We start from the raw sequence: 19,664 nt of genomic DNA, 5'->3' as shown, positions 1-19,664 counted from the left end.
TTATTAGACAACTAGAACTATTGAACAGTTGTTAGAAAAAAAAACTGTAAGTGTCCCAGTTGAGGTCTGCTCATGTGAGTTTTAGGTAAATTTGGTAAATAATACAAGGTAAGTTAGCTGATTACATGGCTCTTAACATGCGTCACATGACTTGCTGACACTATATTGGTACATACAGTTTGGCTGTGGCTGACAAAAATCATACATCCCATTTCCTGATTTTGTGTTGACTCTTATGTAGTGCATTACATTTTTTGTATATATAAAAAACAATATTTCCTTCAATTTCATTTACTGGTGGAAGGAAAAATTTGCTTCTACCTTAATGGAAGGTAGCGGTTGCATTGTCTCCCAAAGCAGCATGCCATGAAGAATATCTGCAAGCAGTGGGAGTTGTGTAAAGTAGCCTTGCCTAGACTCTGCTGTTTTGTTCCCATGGCTCTCGTTGTTGATAGTGATTTTTTCGTGCCCTAAGCCCTTTCTAATTTGGGAGAATGTTCTACAGCACTGCTAGGAAGAAATTCAGTTGCTCATTTTTATCTGTTGCCTTCCCAGGGATTTAGTGAAAGGTGCTGGAGAGGGAGGGAAGATTCTGTCTAGCTCCTTGTGCCCCACCACCTTTACCATACTTGGGGAATGGAGTAGCTCCAAATTACTGTTGTAAGCGGAGAGGGAAGTAGGGCAAGTATCAGGAGGTTTGTGAGGGCAAGGGCAGCAGGATAGAGTCACAGAGTTGGATTCAAAAGTTCTGGAGAAAAGGAGCTGCCAGACATTTGTGGGGAAAGCTGGTTGCCATCAGAGTGCTTCCTCCGCTACCATCCCATCTCTTCTGCTCTGCATTACAGTTCCCGAGTGTGATATCCAACAAGCAAATTGGAGTTTATTTACCTTCCCTTTTGAGGCAAATTTAGAACACAAGAACCAGCAGCATTTCCAGAAGCATGCTTTTTCATTTCACTGATCATCCATAAAATGAAAATGCATGTTCTACAATCAGTTAGCATGTGTTTAAAAATGCTGAGCTGTCATGTTGATGGGATGGCTTATGGAAGCCAAAATGTTACATGAGGAATTATTGTCCTCAAATGCCACCAAGCATAACTGCTCTGATTTTTATTTTTCCTGGGTTTTTTTTCCTTCTGAAGCTGCATAAGAAAATGCCTCTCATCTTGCAGATGGTATACCTCTATTAATATCAGCAATGACACCTATTTATTGGCCTGTGCCTTGGGGAAAACCCCAAACTGGAATAACAGGGAGTCAAGGACTGGGCTATGTTTAGAAAATGGTGCAAAAAAAGCTTGCACAGTTTACTCTTGCCCTAGGTCTTGCTCCTAGACCCTCATCATAAAGAGCACAGTGCTGCAATAACATAAGGTGCCGCAGCATAATAATGAATTTGAAAGAATTGAGTTCCATTAGGGGTACTGGAACCAATATAGGAAATAATGGGTTTGGCATATGTGCATTTGAAGCAACATAAGGTCCCTCTGTAGGCTCCACCATCCTTGTAGTGATGGTAGTATGGTATTATTTTCATGCAATTGTCAGTGAAATGTTATTGTTACATTTAGATCAAATTTCATTAAGACCTTTCTTTTTCTCAGAGATCTGGATCATACGTAGATTTAAAAACTAGCCACAGACTGCACAGGGTCTCAATTACTAGGCTTTATCAGGACAAGCCCATACAAGGGCTTGTCATGGAGATGAAGGCATATTTCAAATCTATAATTTTAAAAAGTGGAATAATGCAGCAATCCACTTGAAAACACATCTCAGCAGCCGGTAGCAATGAAGCTCCTAATATGCTATACCGAAATGCCACCTTGGTATAAACTGGGACTGCTCATTTGTGTGCAACATTTACATTGATTTGTATACCATATCAGTTTCTTTCCAGGTATGTTCAACTCTTCATGGACAAATGCGTCCCTTAGGATCTAGGAGGTAGACCTGTCTTATTTTATACACTCTGTAGAAGAACAGGATGCCTCTGGCCTGATTGAAGTGCAGGCATGACAGGAAATACAGTTGAGTAGACAGTTGATTAGCTACTTAATAGGAAGCACCTCTAAAAGGAAAAGGGATGTCTACGGTATCATCACATATTCATATTCATTGTCCTGGAAGCTGCTGGTGGTCACTTTGCTGGCAGGCATGTTAACAAGTGCATATTCAATCTCAACAGCACTTTTGTTGACACTGGGATTTTCCTTGATTGATTGATGATTGATGACGGTATAGCATACCTCACTGGTATTGTCAGAGTCTTTTTCCTTAAGATTATTCTGAGGAATGATGACGGCATAGCATACCTCACTGGCACTGTCAGAGTCTTTTCCCTTGAGATTCTTCTAATTTGAGAGAGAGAGAGCGAGAGAGTTAGAATTCTTGCACCTGGAAAGTAAAGAATTGGTTTTGCCAGTGAGGACTCCCTTATCCCTGGAGACTACTTGTACTTGATGTGGTAGTCTCAGTCAACATAGCATGCTACTAAGAACTATGGAAATTGTTCACAAATATGCACTTTTCCCAGATTTATGTGCATTGTGGTTTTACAAAACTGGGAACATACAACAGTATGTGACAGAACACCTGCTCTTAGGTTATTCAGGTTCCAGATTGTTTGTTGTTTTGGTAAAATGAGCACCATTAAACACCAAAGTCTGAATTTCATTCCAGGTCAGATATTTTAAGTTTTTCACTCTCTGTAGTTTTACCTAGCTACAATGTTTTTCTTCCAGTTACCATGAATTGGCAGAGCCAAGTTGCCCTTCAGATGTGTGTGGACTTAGAAGACTATTTAAATGCTGCTTGTGACTATTTAAGAGGAAGCAGGCTATCCAAATTGGTGTAACTGATATATATATATATTGGACTACTTAATGCCATTTCTAGACCCTTCCATAGGCTGCTTGAGTTGCGCACACATGAAAGTTTACACCAGTGTCCGAGATATCTCACCCAAAGGGTCAGAAAAGTGGAGAGTAATAGGAAAAACAATGAACAAGAGAGAATGAGATCATAGATAAAAAGATTAATACTAAACATGTCCATTTTCCTACCTATCCAACAAGTATATTACTATGTGCATGTTGATAATTATCAGGATACCTAACTTAACCAGGCCTGGAAAGGTCATGTAAGGTGGTGTACATACTTAGATCTGCACAGCTAAGTGGGGCCTATACTCGCATCTCTGTTCTCAGCAGGAACCTTCAGTCTGCCTAGAGACAGCTGGCAAAAGTGCACATGGCAGTCCTGATTGGCTAACCCAAACTGCTTAGGGTCAACCTGTGTCCCCCTACAGAACAATGTGAGGATTGTGAAAGGGGTGTATTCTGCTCCTGGCTTGGCTAGAGCAGTAGAGTCCATCACAAGTGACACCCTGTCTCCCTGGAAAAGGAGGAGAAAGAGACTGGGAGCAAAGTACCCTAGGATGCTGGAGGACTGTACTGAGGCTTCTCTCAGAGGGAAAAGCATACAGACATCTATTCTCCTGGAAACTCTCCTTGAAGCAATTTAACTCTGGTTGTTCTTAGGTATTTTGCTCCAGTAGAATAAGTCTGAATATCTGTACATGGCCACGGACTCCAAAATCCCTGTTATATCTAGACTTGTTTCTCTTTACACTGAGAACACACACCCATCCAAAGTTTTCATAATAAAGTTAATGTGCTTTTCATCCAGAGATTTCAAATTACCTTGCTATGAGGAGTCAGCATCATTAAATTTGTTTTACAGTGCTAAGAGACTGAGGCCCCAGGTGAAGTGGCTTGGTGAAGGTCACTCAGCAGGGTATAGAGCCAGAAATGTAACTCCTGAGTCTCACTCCAGTATTTTTATCCACAGGCCCAATTTACTGCCAGGGGAAACCATTCATATTTCACAAAAGACCCTGCAATAGTATCACTTTCAAACCTTGCTCTGGGCCATCACCCAAGACTTACACTAGAAAGTCTCTTCGTGGTTGTATCTCTTTTCCCCCATATGCACAAACTCTGTGTCTGACGCACAACCACAAGTATCTGTTTTCTCAGCCCACAGCATCATAGGCAGCTTCACTTTGGACACTTTGAATTTTGAAAACACATTTAAAGATTTGGTTTGAAGGCCTATGTTTACATCAAATACATTCAGCTCTGTAGGCAGCTGTTTTATATTGTGTTGTATGAGACGTTAGGTGGTTTACCTAATTCCACTCTGCAATTACACGGTGATGAGATGCCCTGGTTTAAGCATATATTTGTTCAGCTATTTTTCTGCTCTTCTGCAGGCCTTTTGCTATGGAAGTCTATCTATTTGACCCATCTTTCTCTTTGAACTGGTCTGGCTATTCTCCTAATTGCAGTGGTTGAATCTCATAAAGGAAAGTATTACCTTATTTCTGCAGAAGACTCAGCCACATGTTGAAAGGTTCATGTTTTGGCCTTTCACTAGAGTCTTGCTCTCCAGGACCTTAACCAAAAGCTTTCTCCAAGGCTTGAACTCACTTTGGAGAATTCCAGGGAAAAGTGCTGTTTACTAGTGTTGGTGGCAATATTTCAACTTACTGACAAATATTGGTTCACTGAAAATGAAACTTTTTGCAGGAAAATAGTTGTTAAGTGCTGTTCTCAGATTTCCCAGGCCCAGGACAGAATTTCTGTCTGAAGTGGAAGTGGAGGGTAGTGGAGGAAGAGACACAGTCTCCAAATAACTAATAGCCCAGTAGGTAGAGCAATCACCTCAGATGTGGGAAAGCTGGCTTTAAGTACTTGCTCTGCCCAAATCAGTCAAGAGGCCTTGAACCTCAGGCTGCTGTGGGTCTTTTTTTTTGTTTCTTTCCCACGTAAGAGAACTTAAAATGCCTTGGGGTTGTCTCTGTACAAAACAGCAAAACTATCCATATCCAGTTGCATTGATTACCTTAGAAGCAGTTGAAACGCATCTAAGACATTTTCCTGGGAAGAGAGAAGGAAAACAGGTATGAATGTTTAGCCTTTGGCACAGGTAAATCATGACTGCAAGAAGATAGGAGAAGAAAAGTTTAGAGAACTATGGAGGAATTTCTCTTATTATGGGGTTTTGACAGATAGAGACTCATGGTGTCTCTGTGGCTTCCTTCCCAACACCAGGGCTGCAACGATTAAAAACAAACACTAGCTATCTCATATTTGGGTGCACCAGAGACCAGTGATTAATAACGGGAATGGCTGCAGCTGCCTAGCCACCCTTCCCCACCCCCCATGTTACTCTTAGGCTGTCATCATGAGACCGAGCCTGAGACAGGCCCTAGGTGCAGTGAAGTAGAAGCAATTTATGTGAAATTGATTGGAAAGGGAAGGAAAACTTGTCACTGTCAAATAGAACCCATACGTGCATGTGGTTCCTGAACTTAAAATGGATTTAGCCCACAACCTTTCACAGGTAGCTGAGTGCCCTGGTAAATACCAGAAATATCCTCCACCTTTGTCTTGCTCAGTGACACTATGTAATTTATAGATCACATAATTTATATTTACATTTCCCTTAGTTATCCTTAGGGACATAAGATTTTCCTTTGGTCAGCGTTAGCTTTATACCGCCTGCAGCTTGCTATCAAATGTCTATGTGTGGTAGTGTATAGTCTACACCATGCGATGTTGTATGTTGCAGTGTGTATCTTAAGTGTTTCCTGTGATGATGGTGCAATTGGTTATGGAGTGTCTTTCTCTCCTGGAACTTTCCTGTTCTGATTATGTTGGCATATCATTGGAGAATTGTTTATACAATGGTTATCCACCTGTTTAGACTTTTGCCACAACTCTGCTGTTCCTTGTTGTAGAGCTCGTTTGAAATATTTGTTGTCGTTATGAATTTGGCAAGCCAAATAGAAATATTTATTTTGGTGCCTAATTTGGATGGCAGATCCTTTTGAAATCAGGTTCTTAATATTTTGTCAGTGCTGTTGCTTGCTTCTATATGTTACTATTGTACCTGCCATCAAAAGATATCAAAGCCCTTACAAACATTTATTACCACATACTTCCTGAGTGAGCAGTAGGATGGGGTTGCCACTTTTATAACAGAATAAAGAGGAGTCAGTAGTTTTTTGTAATCAAAATAAAGAATTCTTTTTCAGTGCATCTGCGATAGGGACATGTTATACATCTCTAGAGAAAAGGAAATAGATTTGGATCAAATCATTTAATCACCATGAAAGTGAGACAGTGTCACTCTACACTGAAACCTAGATGCTGTGCTCTGTTCTCTAGACTATCTTTCCTCTTCTTCTGTGTTTGATTTATAGAAGATATTGTGAGTCTTGTGATCATGTTTGCATGACTACTTTGGGTTGTTTTGTATAAATTTAACTCTAGATGACTGCAAAATTATTTTTAGTTTCTCCAGAGACCATACGTTTCTTTTCATGAGCTGAAACTTGACTTGGGGTCCTTAAAAACCCCAGTGTAAATTAAATAAATGCATACCCATAGGATTTCCAGTTTCATTGTGAAAACAGTGACTTGTGCCCTGTTTGTACTTTAATTTTAAAAGTTATCAGTTACAGATGTGCACACTTACTATACATACACACAGTTGAAACTCACATATATACTTAGCACACATTTGTATTGTAATGCTAATATATTGATGCGAGTACCCATGCACACTTTTAAAAGCATAGGCATCCAACTACATGTAGTACCATGTACTCTGTATGTGGGTAGTAGGGCTGTATGAAATGTTGACGAGTGCTTTCTTTTGAAGCTGTTTCAATGCGTTTTGAGCTCAAAACAGTGAAATCGAAACAAAATGGAAGGCTTTGAAACAGCTTCAAAATGAAGTGTGGGCACTCAAAGTGTTTTCAAAGTTTGGAAACATTTTGAGTTTCAAAGCGGCCCCGTGGCAGGAGGCAGGGGAGAGCCAGGGCTGTGCTCCACCTCCCACCACTGGGCTGAGCTCCGTGGGGCTGGCAGAGCTGCTCAGAGTGCAGCCCTGGCTCTCCCACACCTCCCGTCACCAGGCTTCACTCTGACCAGCTCCACCAGCCCCACAGAGCTTAGCCCAATGGTGGGAGATGAGGGAAAGCCAGGGCTGTGCTATGCCTCCTGCTCCTGGGCTGAGCTCCATGGGGCTGGCAGAGCCAGTCAGAGTGCAGCCCTGGTTGTGCCCCCAACTCCCGCCACTGGGCTGCACTCCAAGCAGCTCTGCCAGCCCCACAGAGCTCAGCCTGGCAGTGGCTGTGCTCCAAGCGGCTCTGCCACTGGCTCTCCTGCCACCTCCTGCCACCGGGCTGAGCTCCATGGGGCAGGTGGAGCTGCTCAGAGTGCAGCCCGGTGGCAGGAAGCAGAGAGAGCCAGGGCTTCACTCTGAGTGGCTCTGCCAGGCTCATGGAGCTCAACCTGCCCTCCCAGTGCTGCTGGATGACTCCTAGGGGTAGCAGAGCCCTCAGATCTGTGTGCGGGATGACAGGAGGCTACTGCTGCTGCCTGGGGCCAGTGGCAGCACCAGTCTTCCTGATACTATGTGTGGGCTGTGCCCAGAGCCGGTCCCAGGCAGCAGTGGCAGCCTCCTGTCATCCTGAGTGCAGATCCAGGGGCTCACATCCCTGGGAGGGGTCTGGCTCAACCCCACAGCCCTCCTGGGGGTGCAGGCCTCCAGATCTGTGTGTGGGATGACAGAAAGCTGCCACTGCCAGCGAGTGACCTGAGTTTTGCCTGGCACCAACTTGAGGTACAGTTTCCCTTACACCTATCTCCTTGAAACATGGCAGGCTTCATGCCCTCCAAAGGGGCTACCATCCCTGCAATTTTTGTCTGACTCAAGAAATGATAAAGTTATAAGCAGTTTCATGAGTCTCCACTATAGCCTATAGGCGAAACATCAAAACACAGTAAAACGGTTTTGACTAAACAAAATGGAATTGTTTTGAAACAAAATTAAATGACAAAATGAAACACTGTTCCTTCAAAATGGCAAAACAGAAGTTGAAACAAAATGGTGCTTTTTTGCACAGCCCTAATGGGTAGTTATAGCCAGTTACAGAACACCACTGCTGCATGTACAAACGGTGGTACAGACTGGCCCTGGGGGACAGGTTCTATTCCATCCATTAGGCATCTCTGAAGCACCTACATGTCATTCTATTCCATCCTGCTCAAGACTTGAAAATCCATGAATGCATCTACTTTTATAATATGCAGTCCTGTTGCCTTTAAAACCGGGTCACAAAAAAATCCAAGAGCAGGAGGAGGACTCGCCTTCTTTTTATATTAACTTTTTCAGGGTCTTGAGAGTGGGGAACAGAATTGCACTTAGGCACCTAAGTCCATTTACGTGCCTAAATGGTACAATAAAATCTGCCCCCTAGTTTCGCATGATCCTTATCAGTTTGAAGTTCCTCCTTGAATATCTTGCACAATGAATCTTTTGTATATGAACATTTTATCTGGTTGTAAGGTGACTTCCATGCAATTAAATATTTACTGAAAAATAGGAGCTACATTTTTGTGGTGCTCTCGTGTTGAGGCCTAAAGAATACCACCATCAGTTCTGTAACTGAATTATATTAACTAATACAACTGAATTACAACAGTTGTCCATATTGTTAATAGAAGTTGCATGCAAGGTATAAATTAGTAAATGGTGCAAGTCATCATATACTGCAAAAAAACTTGTAGTCTGTGGCAAAAGACTAATTCAAACTGATATGACTGCTGGTGGTTAACCAATGCAGAGGATTTATGATGGAGCTTCCTCCTTTTTCTCAGCTTCTCTGTCAGTTGTTCCCACTACTATTCTATAGCTACGTGTATAGCTATAAAATGTCAAATCCATTTGAGTTATGCCACTTAATGCTTCTTCATCTAAGCCACCAGCATAAACACATCAAATTGGCGGCCTGACATGAGTACTTGGTAGGCAAAAATGGAATAGAAATTGTATAGAATGACATAAAAATCATCCTAAATAAGGCAGTACATTGGTTTTGTTTTTTCCCCCAGAGCTATGAGACTACATCTTGTAATGAAGAATTGAAGCTACATCTTCTACCGAGTTGAAAGTTTGCACAGTGGATTGTTATGATTGGCACAGGAAACGCCCAAGAGCCTTACCCTGAATGTCAGATTTAATGATGAAAATGTTGTATGCCATTCTGACCAAAGCATTGCAGTAGTAATGGTCAAAGTGCTCCTGCCAGTTTCACTATTGCTCAGCTCAATTCAGAGAAGACCTACCAGAGCCATAGCCTCCATTGCTTTACATCCACATTTTGCTTAAAGAGCAACTATTTACCTGTCTTGTCTTGCCTCTTCCTGAAGGCACGGATTTCCTGCCTGGAAAATGGAAATAAGGGGATGTACGTTAGGCCTGGTATTAATATTCCCACAGCATTTACTTTTCACCCAGATCCTTGTACTCTATAGGGATGCCTCACTCTTTCTTCTCCAAAATAGGGTGACATGGGACACTTTTATCTAGGTGCTTCTCTCCGTATTTCTCCTGCCTGTCCCTGCTCCCCTGTAATTAACTCCTGATGCATGGCAGTATTAGGAAAGAAGAAAAGGCTGTGGGTGGGTCTAAGCAAGGTAAAGAAGTTGGGAGCAAATCATGGCTTCCACAGTGGTAGCTACAATTTGAGGGGGGGTGAGGAGGAAGGGGGCCATGAAGGGGAGAAGCAGCCAATCTTGTCTAACAAGCTGATAGAGGAAGTGGCAAATACCAGATTAATTTCATAAGGAATCATTATTGTTGCATCTTTCATCAAAAAAACTCAGTGTTGGAGTGAGATTTCCACCTCTCTGTAATTGATACCAAAGGGGTATGGAATATGTGAGAGAGAGACTTTTAGACTCCTGCATGGGTAGATATGTGTTGAATGCTGAGAAATATTTTTTGAAAGCTAGTGGTGGTAAAGGCAAAAAATTATATTTTTCTTTAACATGCAAAGGTCTTGGGCTCATCCTGATGTGATGCAGGTCGCAATGTTAAAATTGCCTACGAAATGAAAAATAATTTTCTGTCCAGAGGGATATGTGCCAGTTCTCACTTACTGAGTAACTGAAGTGGCACTTGTTTTTTAAGGCAGCTTCATTTTGAATGAGGCCTGCTGTGCAACCCTCATTCTAAGAAAGTTAGTTATGACTTTTGAGAACTGAGTTAAGCAAGAAGATCAATGGTGGAAAAGTAAAGAGGAAAAAAGTGCGGGAACAATCCCAGAAGAATGAAAAGAAAAACTGTGATGAAGTCTATGCAGTGTTTATTAATTATTTAAACATCTAATAATTTTAAAAGCCTGCCCAGAGGGGGCTGTAATTTTGTGCTAGCAGCTGTTTATAGGTCTACTATATTGTCCAACAAAACTATAGGAGCCTCTTATCGCTGCAGTAAGTGGTTAAGACAAATATAGAAGTATATTTCTGCATATTGCCACAGAAATAATCTTGGGGATACCCAGAAGATAAATTGGGTGACGGCAAATCAAAAGGAAAAAAAATAGGGACAAGGAGAGAAATATTCTCTCCTGATAGCACCAAATAGAATTTGTTACTCTGGTGACCAGACAGCCGTTAAGGTGGCATAAAACTGCTGAACTCTTCTTATTATTAGGCCCCTGCCACATGTTACATATTTTATGCAATCAACTGGTCAATCATGTAATGCAGTGGTCATTGACTGGTAGATCTTGGAGCCTGTTGAAGTTAATCCCAGGCTGGGATTGGGGGCTGAGCACATGTTCATGCATGTGTGCACTCCACCCCCAGCCCACTAGGCCAGTCCCTGGGGGAGGGAAGGGACGGAGGCCAGACTGAGGCCCCTCACAGTCAGGGACTGTCCTGTAGAAGCAAGAGCAGGGGTAAGTTGAGTGGGGCCCCAGCCAGCTGAGCAGGTGGTTTAGCCTGGGCAGCTTGTCCACAGGGGGGCTCCCGTCACTGTGCGTACCCTGGCAGAGGTCCCAGGTGCCCCCCCATCTGTACACAGCAGAGGCTGCTGCCATTGCAGACTGAGCTTTGCATGCTGAGCCCAGCTGAACCCTGCCTGGAAGTGGCCTGACACCATGTGAGTCCTGCTGTTGGGAGGGCAAGGGACGATGCTCAGTCTAGTGGCTGGACACAGGTGGCATTCGGGGAAGGAGGCTGGAGCAGAGGCAAGCCCTGCACAGCTGGAGTGGGGGACAAAGCTACACCTGGCTCATCTGGGGGCCACAGAGAAGGTGGGGAATGAGGGGCATAGGGGCATAGGCCCCTGGAACTGCACACTGACTAGGCTGGTTGCCACTGTTGGCTGGGGCCAGGGCTGTGCTGGGTGGTGCTGGGAGTGGGGCTATGTGGGGGGTTGCAGGCACTGAAAATTTTCCATAGCCCCTGCTCCCAGCACTTCTGCCCAGCCTGACCTCTGCACAGCACAGTGCAGAGCAGACCACTTCTGTGAAGAGCACGATACTGTCTTCCCCATCCCCCTGGGATCTGCAGGGGGAGCGGGCTGGAGCTGGAAGGCAGCACCATGCTTTTCACAGTGGTAGTCTGCTCTGGATTGTGCTGCACTGTGTTGCAGTTGGGCTAGGTGGTTGCTGCAGGCACTGGGCACAGGAGCTATGATGAATTTTCAGGTACCTGCAGCCCCCCACGTAGCCCCGCTCCCAGTGCCACCCAGCATAGCCCTGGCCACAGCCTGCAGCAGCAGCCAGGATGGCCAGTGTGTAGATCCAGGGGGCACATGCCCCCCATGCCCTGCCAAGGTGCATGGCCCCCACTCTCTGCAGCCCACAAACAAGCCACTTGTGGCTTAGTTTCGCGCCCCAGCTGTTCAGGGCCTGCCTCTGCTCCAGCTCCCCTCCCTGCCTCCCCGCCATTGGAGAGGGGGGCAGATCGAGGCCCCAGTGGTGAGGAAGGAAGAGGGGCTAGGGCTTGGGCCTTGATCTGCCCTACCCCTCCCCATAGCCCTTTCCCCTTCCTTCTCCCCTTCCCCCACAGACTTACCTGCTGGGAAGGCTTGCCCCCAAATAAATTTTTCTCCCTCTGCCTGGATCTGCCCTCATCTTCCGTTCCCACAGACTTACCTGCTGGGTGGGTAGGGCACACGATAGATCTTGAAGTTGCTTATAAATGCCAAAGGTGATCTCCTACTTTAAAAAGCTTAGAGACCACTGGTGTAATACATTTAGACTGGGCATATGCACAAAGTAATTATTGCACTATAAATAAAAATGGTCATCCAGTTATAAAAAGAGCCAACCAGCTACTAATTTAATGTTTGAAAATGTGCAATAACTTCATAGCTGGTTTCTATCCAGTTTTAATGTGAATATGTTGCAGGGACCTTAGCTGACAGTGTATCTTAAAGTTGCTTCAGTTAGAAATTGGGCACAAACTACATTCATGACAGTGCAGTAACGAAGACAGAATAGACTAAAATGATTAATTTGCCCTTTTCTCCTTGCAAAGGAGGCCTTCCTTTCAAGAATGCAGCAGACTGATGGTGAGGGTTGCTACATCAGATATATCTACTGAATATAATTTCTCTAAGGGAGCTCAGTCTCTAGTCCTGTCAGAAGTGGGTATCTCTTTTTGTCATCATAGGTGATGATTAAATTAGCCTGCACTAGGATAGAGTTCATGGTAAAGTTACCTGTCCTAACAGATTAACTTTCCCAAAAGTCTAGTTCAGGGTTTCAGAAGTACATTGTTTCCTCCAGGGAAAAAACTTTTTTTGATTTAGGACTTCAGTCTGTCTCATTGCCTCTGGTTTTCCTGTTAATTCCTCAGTATGGAATACAGGAACGTATAAGAAACACATGGATTTGTCAGCATGAAGGTGGTTTTAAGGGAGGAATGATACACATATCAGAATTGGTTTCCTTCCTTCCCACATGCAAAACCAATTTGAATTGCCCCAGTGGGCAAACCAAGTCAACTAGGCAGGTGTGGTCACTGTAACAGAGTTCATAAATTGTGCTGTGGACACTCAGGCATGAGCAACAATGTCTCGTATAGGCAAGAGCTGGGATGTGTTGCTGCATTTGGAGTTTAGCTCCCCTCTGATAGATAATCTTCCTTGCCCCACCCAAAAATGAAATTAATTGACTAGCTAAATCTTCTCTGCCAAGTCTGAGACCACTGCCAAAAGAAATAACCTTCTGCTCTATGTGTACTGAAGCTTGGTATTAGGCACCATAGACAGTTTTGGGAAGTCTTGATTATGCACCTTAATCAGAAAGCCTGGAAGTGCTGTGGGCCATCTACATTGCTTAAATGGTGAGCTTGGGCACAAGCAGAGCCAGGAGCAAGTGGATAGGCCTCTTTCTACTATAGAGGCCTTGGGCTTAACAAAGTGGCAGTATAGACAGAGCCATCGAGTTGGGAGCCTACGTCTGTCTTGAAAAATCAATTTTACTGATTTGGTAGTTTTTATCCTGTCTGCATAATATTCAAGGAGGACATACAGTGCTTTTAGGTGGCCCTGCCTTGGAGTCTTCTAGTTATTCCCAGGGCTGTAGCCAGTTGCAGGGGTCACTGATTTTGAAAATAAACAAAACGATGAATTTGGGTTCATATTTTTAGGAAATATAATAAAGAGGCTTGTTTAAGCTCTATAAGACACATGACCTGGCAGTGAGTCATTGAGTGATAACTTTTTAAGGCACTCTAACTATAGCATCGCAAGAAACAGTTCGTTTACTACAAAAAAAAACCTGTTTCCATTGTCAAGGAAACGATATACCTATCAGTCCTCTACATCTGTTTCTCAGATATCTAGTACAGAGATATCTTATTTGACCAAACCCACCAGTTTCTGCATGGAGTACAAGGACAGAAAATTTGAACTAGGATAGCATTCCGCAGATGTGAATATTCAGCAGGCTGGAAAGTTAATAGCCACAATGGGAAATGGGAGATGATAGATGGAAAGCTCGTGTGTAGGAACTTCCCAATAACCTTTAGAATTCTGGTGACTTCCAGAGTGACACCCTAGTGACACCCTACTGAATGATTAGGTTCGGAAAAGGCAAACGGTATATACAGTGAACAGCAAGATCAAATATATCATGGTAAAACTGCAGTTAATTTTCAAATAAAATGAAACCCCTAAATTGCTCCCATGTAGAAAGTTTGCACAGCATTGAGACCTGCGTTAATTCTTGGACTTGCCACTGACCTGTTGTGTGATTCTGGGTAAATAGCTTGTGCTTGTGCCTTGTTTACTCTACTTCTGCAACAGAGTGATACCCACACCAGCCAAATCCTCAGAGCCAAAATCTGGAGCAACTGCCTACCCTAAAACATACCTACTATGATTTTGTTCACCTTGATTAGTGAGCTTTTGTTAATCAGTGGACTTTTCTTGGTCCCTTAAGGGGTTACACATCATGGGTGCCACTTACCCTTGTTTAGTTCCTAAAATATTTATTTTTAATCCTTTCCCTCTGTGTCACAGTCCAGTCTTCAAAATACATAGCTTAATATTGGCCCTACCTTGTCTTGTGGATGCAGTTTCCCATCTTCCCAAGCGATCAGCTCTGTTAAGTCTTTTAGTTGTCTTCCTCTCCTCTTGTATTCTGTAACAGTAGTTTTACAAGCTAAAACTCAAATAAGCAGGTAGGTTCATTTAATTACATCATCTGCATACACTCAGATACGATGCAGCATATCTCCACTGTAGGCAGTTTTTGGTAAGTGTGGGGTTGTACAGGAAGAAGGGAGGGATCAATGATTGATGTCACTTCCTGAGATGCAGAAATGAAAGAGACTAGTTTGAAATTGAAAAATATCAGTGATGAGAAACTGAATTGTGACTGGAATGTATCATGAATTCCCCCTAGGATTGTAAGGCTAAAATGTTAGGCCCATGATTTTCTGAATAAACAGAAACCACAATCTTTATCAGTCAACTATTCTGAAAAACAACGTGACCAAATTACTGCAAAAAAAAAAGAAAGAAAAAAAAGCCAGAATCTTTATTACTGAGTTTTTCTGAAAGATTTGTTTCCTGTGTCTGATTTCATGGAATCCCTCCTCACTTATGTGTTGGCCTGGTATGTCAAGAGTTTCAAAAAAGAGTAAGAGATCCCTAACATGGAGGAGCCAGAAACAAAATCTGTCAGTGGTGACAATTCAGGGAGCCCATGCATCTGACATGCCAATACATTATGATATATATTTGTGGAAGAAAAGAAAAGAAAAACCCTGGTAAGATTAAATGGCAACACTAATGACTGAAACATAAATTAGCAGTTCATGGTTAACCAGAGGACTGGCTTTGTCTAGATATCCCTTAGAGGATATGTTTCCGTCTGCAAGCCTGTGGCTTTGTAGGTGGTCAGAGGTATCTCTGCAGTGGCTTTCCTAGGGTTTGCACTGCTATGTTGCATTAGCACCTGTTAATGAAGGCAACCAACTGTAAACAGCAGCTCGCAAAAATGTTTCTAGTGTTAACTGTGACCCAGAATAAACCATTTGTTTTGTGTATACATCTGAAAGTCACCATGAACCAAACTGTGACACTAGCACAACTGTGAACTTTTGTACAGACACCCTTTGCTCTAAAACTCGAATTCTAGGTCCTTGAAGCTTGCTTCACTTATGGATCAAGTGAGCATGCGGGGGCGGCAAACGGTGTAAGCACGTGAGTTCTCTAGGGAAGGTGTGCTTGGAAGAAGAGCAGTAAGAGAGATAAGGCAGATTAAGATACCAAGGGAAATGGCTGGAAGATGTTGCAATGCCAGAGCCACTGCCACTGCCTCTGCTTCCACCTGTGATGTGTCTGTCCAGGCAGGACCACTCACTGTCAACACTGTTACCCAGGTGCAGGTTTGGCGCTGTGGAAACTGCAGTTTGGAGGTTCCTTCCAGTGACAGCCAGGTCAGGGAGCACCTGTGGTGTGAGTGGTGCCTTCTGGTGGTGTCTTTCAGGAAACGGGCAAGAGAACTACAGGAGGAGGTGGCAAGGCTTCTGCCATGAGGAGTTCAGTTGGATGCTGGAGCACACCTCTGGGACTGGAGGAAGAAATGGCAGAGGAAGCACTAGAGAAGAGAGAGGGCGTTGACTCCCAAGAGGTGGAAGCTGGAGGCTTGTGACTTATGGCAGTAAGCAGAGATCTTCACTTCCTCCTGCAGTGGTTTATCTGAAGAACAGATATGCAGTCCTAGCAACAGAGAGGGAGGAGCACACTCCATTGGTGGAGGAAGACAGCCAGGGCTCACCAAGGTGGGAAGAATCAAGACAACTGCCACCAAGAAGAAGCAACAGGTAGTGGTGGTTGGAGACTCCCTTCTGTGGGGATGGAGGGGAGCCATCGGCTGATCTGATCTGTTGTCTTGGGAAGTCTGCTGCTTACCTGGATCCAAGATGTCACAAAGCTCATCTGACCCTCTGACAACTACCCCATGCTGTTCATCCATGTGAGCACTAGTGATACTGCCAGGGGAGATCCCGAGTGTATCAAAAGTGACTACAGGGCTATGGGTGCAAGAGTAAGGGAGTCTGGGGCTCGAGTTGTGTTCTCGTCAATCCTTCTGGTGAAAGGAAAGGCCCAGGCAGGAGCAGGTGCATCCTGCAGATCAAATCCTGGATGCACAGGTGGTATCACCAGCAAGGCTTTGGCTTCTTTGACCATGGGATGTTCTTCCAAGAAGAAGGATTGCTAGCAAGAGATGAGATCCACCTGACTAAGAGAGGGAAGAGCATCTTCTTAGACAGGCTCACTAACCTAGTGAGAAGGTCTTTAAACTAGGTTCACCGGGGGAATGGAGAGCAAAGCCCTGAAGTAAATGGAGAGGCAGGAGACCTGGAGGAAGAACAAGTAGGAGGGGGCAACAGGGGAGGTGCTCTCATACTTCCTGAGAAATTAGGTCAATCAACTAGTTACCTTAGATGCCTGTACACAAGTACACAGAAACTAGGAAGCAAACAGGAAGAACTGGAGGTCCTCACAGTCACAGAATTGTGATGTGATTGAAATAACAGACTTGGTGGGATAGTTCACATGACTGGAGCACTGTCATGGATGGGTACAAACTGTTCAGGAAGGACAGGCAGGGGAGAAGAGGAGGAGTCGTCACACTTCATATAAAAGAGCCATATGATTGCTCAGAGCTCCAGTATGAAACTGGATATAGGCTTGTTGAGAGTTTCTGGGTTAAGGTCAGAGGGGAGAGAAACAAGGGTGATAGCATGGTGGGGGTCTGCTGTAGACCACCAGACCAGGAAGAAATGGTGGATGAGGATTTCTTCAAACAGCTGGCATGGGCAGGATACCCTGGAAAGCCAGTCTGAGGGGGAGAGGAGTCCAGGAGAGCTGGCTGTACTTCAAAGAAGCCTCACTGAGAGTGCAGGAACAAGCCATCCCAATGCACAGGAAGACCAGCAAGTATGACAGAAGACCAGCTTGGCTTAACATGGAACTCTACGGTAAACAAAGTCACAAAAAGGCAGCTTATAAGAAGTGGAAACTTGGACAAATAACTAGGGAAGAATATAAAAGCATTGCTTGGGCATGCAGGAATGAAGTCAAGAAGGTCAAAGTGCAATTGGAGTTGTAGCTAGCAAGGGATGTGAAGGGTAAAAAGAAGGGTTTCTACAAGTATGTTGGCAGCAAGAGGAGGATCAGAGAAAGTGTGGGTCTCTTCCTCGATGGGGGAGGCAACCTTGTGACAGGATGCAGAAAAGGCTGAAGTGCTCAATGCCTTTTTTGCCTCAGATTTCAAAAGCAAGATCAGCTCCCAGACTACTGCACCAGGCAAAATAGTTTGGGGAGGAGGTAGGCAGCCTACAGTGGCAAAAGAACAGGTTAGGGACTGTTTAGAAAAGTTGGATGTGTACAAGTCCATGGGGCCGGATGGGATGCACCCAAGGGTGCTGAGGCAGTTGTCTGATGTGATTGTAAAGCCACTGGCCATCATCTTTGAAAACTCATGGCAATCAGGAGAGGTCCCAGATGATTAGAAAAGGGCAAACATAGTGCCCATATTTAAGGAAGGGGAAAAAGGAGGATCCAGGAAACTACAGAACACTCAGCCTCACCTCAGGCCCTGGAAAAATCATGGAGCAGATCCTCAAAGAATCAATTTCTAAACACTTGAAGGAGAAGAAGGTGATTATGAATAGTCAGCATGGATTCATCAGGAGCAAGTCATGCCTGACGAACCTGATTGCCTTCTATGATGAGATGACTAGCTCTGTGGATGCAGGGAGATCAATGGGTGTGGTGTACCTTGATTTTAGCAAGGCTTTTGAAACAGTCTCCCACAACATTCTCCCAAGAAAGCTAAGGAAGTATGGGCTGGATGAATGGACTGTAAGGTGGATAGAAAACTGGCTGGATTATCAGGCTCAGAGAGTAGTAATCAATGGCTCGGTGTCTAGTTGGAAGCCGGTATCAAGTGGAGTGCCCCAGGGGTCAGTCCTGGGGCCAGTTTTGTTCAATGACTTCATCAATGACCTGTAAGATGCCACAGAGAACACCCTCAGCAAGTTTTAGATGACATCAAGCTGTGGGGTGTAGTAGATACACTGGAGCGTAGGGCTAGGATTCTGAGTGACCTAGACAAATTGGAGGATTGGGTCAAAAGAAATGAGGATTAAGCTGAAAGAAATGAGGTTCAACAAGAACAAGTACAAAGTCCTGCACTTAGGACAGAACAATCCTATGCACCAGTACAGGCTGGAGGCTGACTGGCTGGGCAGCAGCTCTGCAGAAAAGGATCTGGGGGTCACAGTGGACAATAAGCTGAATATGGGCCAGCAGCACGCCCTTATTGGAAGAAGGCTAATGGCATCCTGGGCTACATTGGTAGGTGTGCTGCCAGTACATCAAGGGAAGTAATTATTCCCCCCTAGTCAGCACTGGTTTTTCACAGATTTCATAGACATTAGGGCTGGAAGAGACCTTGAAAGAGCAAGTCCAATCCCCTGCCTGAGGGGCAGGAAGTCAGCTGTGGTCATAGGATCCCAGCAAGATAAGCATCCAAATTTCTTTTGAAGGCGTTCAATGCAGATAAATGAACCATCTCTGATGGCAGGCTGTTCCAGACCTTGGGGGCTCGGACAGTAAAGAAATTCTCCTTATATCCAGCCTGGAATGGTCTTGCAGGAGTTTATAACCATTTGACCTTGTCTTCCCTTGGGGCGCTCTGGTGAACAAATGTTCCCCCAGATCCTGGTGGTCACCCCTGATAAACTTATGCGTGGCCATCAGGTCACCCCTGAGCCTGCACTTTTCCAGGCTAAAGAGTCCCATGGCTCTCAGCCTGTTGTCGTAAGGTCTGTTTTCCTGACCTCTGATCATATGTGTGGCTCTCCTCTGGACTCTTTCAAGCTTCTCCACATCCTTCTTGAATTGTGGGGCCCAAAACTGGACGCAGTACTCCAGCTGTGGTCTCACCAAGGCCGAGTACAAGGGGAGAATGACGTCCTGGGATTTGCTTCAGAAGCATCTATGGATACAAGCCAGCATTTTGGTTGCTTTTCTAGCCACAGCATTTCATTGCAGGCTCATGTTCATCTTGTGGTCAATGATGACCCCCAAGTCTTTCTTCTGTAGTATTAGCCAATGTAGCACTACTGAGCCTATAAGGATGCTGAAAGGTTTTTCCTCTCAAGGTGGAGGACCTGCATTTTTCAGTGTTAAACACTATCAGGTTCTCATCCACCCATCTGCTGAGCTTGTCCAGGTCAGCCTGGATCACCCGCCTGTTTTCT

At 44.4% G+C, this 19,664-nt stretch overlaps 1 protein-coding gene across 1 annotated transcript; it reads right to left on the bottom strand.

Annotated features, from left to right (window-relative positions):
• Positions 1-17: 17 nt before the first annotated feature.
• Positions 18-14,584, bottom strand: GCSAM (germinal center associated signaling and motility). Its single transcript, XM_090057805.1, has 4 exons — positions 14,442-14,584; positions 9,265-9,305; positions 4,912-4,946; positions 18-2,357 (listed from the first exon to the last, which is right to left on the bottom strand). The coding sequence occupies exons 1-4, from the start codon at positions 14,465-14,467 to the stop codon at positions 2,094-2,096; spliced, it is 366 nt and encodes a 121-aa protein (XP_089913931.1). The 5' UTR covers positions 14,468-14,584; the 3' UTR covers positions 18-2,093.
• Between the last annotated feature and the right edge of the window lie 5,080 nt (positions 14,585-19,664).

Source organism: Crocodylus siamensis, chromosome 1 (assembly GCF_052110815.1).
Source record: "Crocodylus siamensis isolate JL-2025a chromosome 1, ASM5211081v1, whole genome shotgun sequence".
NCBI classification, from domain to species: Eukaryota; Metazoa; Chordata; order Crocodylia; family Crocodylidae; genus Crocodylus; species Crocodylus siamensis.
This window is presented reverse-complemented; position numbering and strand designations above follow the sequence as displayed.